This window comes from Taudactylus pleione, unplaced genomic scaffold (genome assembly GCF_031769625.1).
Source record: "Taudactylus pleione unplaced genomic scaffold, aTauple2 ptg001427l, whole genome shotgun sequence".
NCBI classification, from domain to species: Eukaryota; Metazoa; Chordata; class Amphibia; order Anura; family Myobatrachidae; genus Taudactylus; species Taudactylus pleione.
The window spans coordinates 269,181-276,646 of record NW_028285826.1 but is presented as its reverse complement, the minus strand read 5'-3'; the positions used below and the strand labels follow the sequence as shown (position 1 = coordinate 276,646).

The following is a 7,466-nucleotide window of genomic DNA, read 5'->3' as shown; positions in this document are numbered from 1 at the left end:
ATCTAAGTAGAAAGTTGAATGTACATGAGAGAAACTATGCCACAGTGGAGAAGGAGGCGTTGGCCATAAAGTGGGCATTAGAGGCTCTCAGGTACTACTTGGTTGGAAGAAAGTTCAAATTGATCACTGACCATGCCCCTTTGAAGTGGATGTCCGAAAATAAGGACAGTAATGCGAGAATTACGAGATGGTTCTTGGCGTTACAAACTTTTACATTTTCAGTGGAACACAGGCCAGGAAGCCAGCTGGCCAATGCTGACGCGTTGTCATGCGTTCATTGTTTGGGGGCTTCAGTTGTTCCGCCCCACAGGTCGAAACAAAGGGGGGGATATGTGATAGGATCATTGGTAAAGTGGTATGTGGCAGGTACATTTGTCCCAGATTCCTGTCTTATGTGTTTTAAACCCCCAGGAGAAAGTCTGCAGTGTAGCAGGCTTGAGTTTCGGCTTTTTGAAAAGCCGGTTTGGGACCTGGGGGTTGTGGGTGAGAGGAGAGGGAGGGCTCCACCCATGGCCACTCCAGGTTTTGGTTCTCGCAGCCTGGTAACAGGCTTGTTAGGGTTTCCACCTGAGAGTGGCCAATATAAGCCTAGTGTGTTTAGGGCTGAGTGTCTCACCTGGGAGAGCAGACAGGGAGTTTGCTCAGAGACACTTGAAAACCTATCCATGAGTGTTGTGCTGTGCTTTTGTTGCTGGTGAGGGCATTAGGCCCTGCCAGGTTCTTGTAGTGAGGGAACCACCTGTGAAGTTAGTGCCCCAACAGGGCTAGGATTTATGTTTATGTTTTCTTTATATTATTTCTGACATTGTACAATAAAGACTGGCGCCGACCAGCTTGTACTCGAATCCATTCTGGCGTACTGTTTCCCAGCTGCTGTGTGTGAAAGGAAGGAGTCCTCTACCCAGGAGAGGGACCTCCTAACCTGACTGTGTCACAATATGTATATATTTATATATATATATATGTGTATATATTAATGTCATGTGCATATATATGTATAAATGACTGTATGTATGTATATGTGTGTGCGTATATGTATGTCTGTATGTGTATATATATATATGTGTGTATATATTAATGTCATGCATGTATGTATGTGTATATATATATATATGTATGTGTGAGTATATATAAATGTATGCATGGGTGTATGTATATATATATATGTATATATATATATATATATATATATAAATAAACGTGTATGTGTGTGTATATACATATATATATATATATATATATATATATATATATGTATATATATATATATATATATATATATGTGTGTGTATATATACTGTATATTTGTGTGTATGTATATATATATTTTTAGATATTTTTTTTTATGTGTGTGTATATATATATATATATATATATATATATATACATCGATCTCTTAGTAGGTTGTGTGGAGCCGGGGCTGAGAGGGGGGCCCCAAAGGCATCTGTGTAGTGGGCCCCAAGATTTCTGTTGCTGGCCCTGCGCGGCCCACCTCTATCGAGAGAAGAGGCTTTCTGAGAACAGCTACATCAGTCAGATGCTGCACCGGTCCGCATGCCAGCACCTTGGAGGAAGAGTGCTCAGACGCGCGGGTCCGCGGTCAGCAGCAGCAAGTGGGGTAAGTTTCAGGGCTGCCCAAGCAGCCAGCCCCGATTGTCTCCTATCCCACACTGTCCCCTCCGCAGGCTGTGAAGTGCGATGTTAAGGTTTAACTTTACAGCCTGGGGAGGGGGCAGAGTGGAGAGGAGACAATCGGGGCTGGCTGCCTGGGAGAATCAGGCAGACCTGGGTTTAGTTTAAAATCATGAGAGCCCCGGGGGAGCAGCAGTGCAATGGATACAGACAGGGATGTGCTGGTTGGCTGGCTGTTTTGGAGACTTCCATCGGCACCTGCAGCATGCAGGAGTTGGATGAAATTTTTTTATTTTAAAGTGGCTAATAGGGAGATGGAATCATGAAGAGATTTGTCTCAGGGGGGATGTGTGTGTGTGAGGGGGGGTTATTGATGATCTGAGAGGGGTGTTATTCTGTAATAAGGGCAGATGATCTATCTGTGGGGGAGAGAGCTATATTTTGCTAAGGGGAGATGATCTGCCTGTGGGGAGGGATAATTCTGTGCTAAGGGGAAATGATGATTTGTCTGAGGAGGGGTTATACTGTGCTAAGGGCAGATGATCTGTCTGAGGTTGGCTATTCTGTGCTAGGGGGAGATGATGATCTGTCTGTGGGGAGGGGGCTATTCTATTCTAAGGGAATATGATCTGTGTGTGGAGGAGGTGGGCTATTATGTGCTAGGGCAAGAGGATGGTGCTGGGGAGATGCAGGAACTGGCACTACGTAGACACAGTATGATGCCACTGAGGAGACACAGGATGTTGTCATTGGGGACACCCAAGGTGATGGTACTGGACACCCAAATAGAGGACTGTAGCATCACTGGTACTATTAGAAGAAAAGACTGGGGGACAATATTCTTCAGTAAGACAACAATTCTAATGAAACCATATTACTGATGTAAATGGAACCAAATGAGCAAATATATTTTATTATTATAAAATTGCTTGATATGGGAAACTCACATTTGTCCTGCCCCAAAACATCTGTTACTATCTGGTTGAACCTCTCTTGAATGATAATGACATTGGCTTTATTACAACACAAACAGGTGGCATCCAGACAATGTAATCTCCTGCATGAATAGTACTGAAGACACTGCCCATCCAGCAGGGATCGATTTCTTCAGAGGTTCCCTCGTTGCAGAGAAATCATATAGGTAAGGAAATACTAAATCACATGCTTTATGTGCTTATTCACTGGAGAGAGGGACTGTGGGCACGGCTATCAACTCTTGGAACGGTGGGCATGTCCCCAGCATGATGAAAATGGGGGGAGTGGCTTGCGGGCATAACTTTTCACATTAGGCCACACCGACTTTTCAGGGGGCCACTTTCTGAGTATTTTCCAGGGACACTTTAAATTCCCAATCCGCCCCTGCTTAGGACACAGTACTAGTTGATTAAAGGCAGGATATGATGTTGATCAAAAAAGAACATTAGATCATGCATCTATCAGTTCTACAGACACAGTTTAAGAGGACCTGTAAAGTTCATGAAAATACATTTTCATACAGGATTATGTCCAATGTATGGTTTTGTATATGGGCCTATGCCTACTATACATAATGCATTCAAATTCTGTATATATAATTAGTGTATATGCCAACTTCAATATAGGAATCACGCTTGCTCCCACAAGGCTTCCTTCTACCAGTAGGTGCCTTGGAGTGATCATGCCTAAAAAAATAAAGCTGGATTATAATAGTTTCACAGAGTGTGTGTCAAACAAATATGCTCTCTTCCAAAAGGGCACTGTAGGAAGCATAGAAGACTCTTGTTTTTAACACATAGAAAATGCACATCATAATATATTTAATGTTTGCCATTTTTACAAAAACTTTTATATAAAGACTTCTAACTTTAATATCTTAGCATTATGAGAATGCCTTTGGTGCAGTTGATAAATTATTAATTATTATTTGTACAGAAACTAATCGAAAAATACACTTTTTCAAGGAAAACTAAGAGATTCTGGTTGGTTCACATGTATTAGGTGAAATGTTCAGTTCTTATACAGTATAAAAAGTCTCCTTGCACTTATGGCTACACATCAAAATAAAATACTCTAAAATTATGCCGTTAACCTTTTCCTAAGCAGTTCCCTAATTTCCCGATTGCGCAGGCTATATATGATTGGATTACACATTGGTGTTAGAACTGAGTATATCACAGCCATCACACGATCATAGTTGACCGAGCTGTGTTTGGTCGGTCTAACATACATAAAAGTCACACTAATGTAAAAAAGTAGGACCACGGTGAGATGAGTTCCACAAGTAGAAAAAGCCTTTTTCCTGCCCTCTGGTGTCTTTATCTTAAACACAGCAATAATGATTTTGATGTACGACAGAATGATGCAGGTGAAGGAAAGGAACAGAATACACGAGTTGATGATGAGATCTACTGTGACATTGAGTGAAGTGTCAGAACATGCCAAGTTCATCAGTGGAGTAGAGTCACAGAATATGTGATCAATTTGATTTGAACCACAGAAGGAAAGGTGAGACAGCAAGATAGTTTGGGTTAAAGGCACAACACATCCTGCAAACCAACAACAAGCCACCATCTGAAAACAACATGTAATAGTCATTATGGATGGGTATCTTAGTGGATTGCATATTGCTATGTATCGGTCAAAGGCCATTGCTGTTAGGAGAAAGGTTTCTGTGATACCTAAACAATGGAGAAAATAGATTTGCAACAGACATCCAATATAGGAGATCAGCTTCTCATTCAGCAAGGTTGACAACATTTTCGGAATAATGACGTTTGTGTACCAGATTTCCAGGAAGGACAGTATGGCGACAAAGATGTAGAGAGGAATACAGAGATGATGATGACTACAGATGACAGTGAAAACTGTAGCATTACCAGTAAGTGTGAAGATGTAGATAATGCTCAGAAGAATGAACAATAAACCTTGAGTACCATTGAGATCAGGAAATCCTATGAGAATGAATTGTGCCACCAGAGAATGGTTTGAAATGGTCAACATTTTGCTGTTTAAAAATGAATTCTAGAGCTAGTAAGTTCTAAGGTTCATTCTGAAAATACATAAAGTAATAGAATAAGAAAATAAACACAATTATTGTAAAACAATTGAATATTTCATATCTAATAATTTAGATGGCGGTAGATATGAAGTAGAGATGTGCGGGTCCGGTTCCCAGGGAGCTGACAACAACCGCAGAACCGAATCGACAACAACCAAATTTAGGGGTTCCAAGTCGAAGTTCAGAATCATTTTGCAGTTCTGAGTTGCACCAGTTTCGGTTCGGTTCTGCAGTCAGTACAGAACTCTGATTTAAAAAACTAACTCGGGTTTTGGATTGCATGTAAATAGGTCCAAACATGTCCAAATGGACATGATTTTAGCTGCTTTTTTAATAAAAAAAATAAAATAATCCAGATCCAAAACACATGAGGGTGGTTTTGCAAAAACCAAAACACAAAGATAAATTCAGATCCAAAACCAAAATCAATACACGGGGGTCCGTGCACGTCTCTAACTAAATACACCTTTTCTTGTATCATTGCTCTAATTTTGATAATTTTGATAATAGTTTTAATATAAGTTTAAAAAAAAATTGTTAAAACAGAGGCCCTCATTCAGAGCCGCTCGCTATTTGCGGTCGTTTGTTCAAAAACAAGGGGTGGCTATTCAAATGAACCGTTCGCTCTTTGCCATCTGTTCACGCCTCTAAGTCTGAACGAGCAAGCAAAACTTGCGGTTGTAATTTTGAAAAATACGCCCCCTGGCCGCTCGCACCATACGTCAAGTCCGCTATTTAATAGATTAATAGAGTACATCGAATAGCGTATGAACTGCTCGCTATTCTTGTGGTTGGTTTTTTCAACCGCTATTTTGCGAGCAGTTCTGAGTAAAAAAAAAACAAGTGACGTGGTCAATGACGCTGGTGGATTAATTATGCACTCCCTTAAAACGCTCGTTTTGACCTTTAAGCACACCTGCGTTCTAATTCCACTCCCCGTTTTCAAGCACCTTCCCCTGTTACCACCCACATACGCCTCCTTCTGTCACTCAAAATAGCAGGCATTCGCTATATAGCGAACAAACGATTTTCGGCCGCACTGACTGGTTCGCGCATGCGTATAAAAATCCGTACGCATGCGCAGATGTGCGAACATCGGTCAGAACGTACGAGCGGCTGCTTACGAGCGGCTCTGAATCAGGGCCAGAGTCTTTATTTCTATTCATGTAAAATATAGTTTAATTGTTCAATTAAATAAATGCACATGAACCTTTTTTGCCTTTGGCAATCCTAATATCAAGCATTGGAAGTGAACTACAACTGACTATAGAAATACAAACAACAATGAGTATTACTAAAAATAAAGCGATAAAGTGTACATGGATATAGCCTTAATGACTGGCATATATATAAAATATACACAAAAAGCATGGCATCCCTGAGAATTTTATTTTTTAATGCACTTTTAGGGGTAAATTTAATAAAGTCAGAGTTTTTAGAAGTGGAGATGTTGCCCATAGCAACCAATCAGATTCTACTTAACATCTAACTAGCACCTTCTTGAAGATAATAACTAGAATCTGATTAGTTGCTATGGGCAACATCTCCACTTTTAAAAACTCTCACTTTAGTAAATTTACCCCTTAGAGTCTTATGTCTTTAAAAGCTAATGTACATTTCTCTCAAACTATTAAAATAGATTTATGAGATTTATATTTTATTGTAGTTGTAGAGAAGTGAGAAAGAGAGAGAGAGAGAGAGAGAGAGAGAGAGAGAGAGAGAAACAGTATTGACAGTTTTAATAAATGTTTTTGTGGGAATATTCTAAACACATTAGTGATGTGAGAGAGAAATTGCATGCAGTTTAGTGTGCAGACCTGTGTTCTAGCAATTTCTGTACTATAATAAGACACTCTATAATAAATAACCGAGCCATAAAATGCTTCATAAATTTACATTTTGGTCCTCATTTTTAAATAACCTCATCTAGATGGTGCAACAAATTTTGGACCTTGGCCATGTTGAACTGCAGAGGATGGGAAAATTGATAATGTGGGGAAACATTATCAATTTCAGAATTTGGAGGCGATGCATTGAAGCTGAACTTTAAATTGCTTTAAAATTAAATCTGCCCAGAATTGTGTGCTACTGCACGGAGAAATGCTGTTTGATTTTCTTTATGTATACATACACTTTAAATATAAGTTGACCGAGTGCCATACACTCTTGATTTTTCTTTAATCATTAATCAACCCTTCACTCTATAGCAATTTATATTCAAAGAGGCAAATAATTTAATTATTCTTCATCAAATAGCTAACACTTGATTTTTGATAAATATTATTTTACAATAAAATGTACAAGACACACAGTAGTAATATGTAGCTTACCCACGGTCAATCTTTGCAAAGCGGGGACTTTTTTTTAATCTTTGCCATGCAAAAGAGAAACAAAAATAATAAACAATGCAAGTATTAAAATGTACTTGTGTAGTCATAAAATCTGGAGCAATTATAAGCAGAGTAAAAGGGAAATGTTTATTTATATATCTGTGGATCTGTAATCATTACCAGAATTTATTCATTAGGGGTATAGAATATTTTGCTGCTAATTGAGTAAACAGTCATACAATTAATGACATACTGTACCAAGTATTAATGACATATTAGTAAATCACACTAATCCACTTTTTTCTGTTTAGGATTACACCTAGGAGTTAATAGATATGTTTATTAAACAGGCATTTCAAACAGATAGTTATAAAATATTTCACCTTTTAAAATGAACATTTAAAATAGTATTTCTTATAAGTAGTAACTAAAAAATAATATACCTATCTTTGGGAAGAAATTTGTAA

At 38.7% G+C, this 7,466-nt stretch overlaps 1 protein-coding gene across 1 annotated transcript; it reads right to left on the bottom strand.

Annotated features, from left to right (window-relative positions):
* Positions 1-3,687: 3,687 nt before the first annotated feature.
* Positions 3,688-4,611, bottom strand: LOC148442641 (olfactory receptor 6N2-like). Its single transcript, XM_088463676.1, has one exon. It carries the CDS (start codon positions 4,609-4,611, stop codon positions 3,688-3,690), a length of 924 nt encoding a protein of 307 aa, XP_088319802.1.
* Between the last annotated feature and the right edge of the window lie 2,855 nt (positions 4,612-7,466).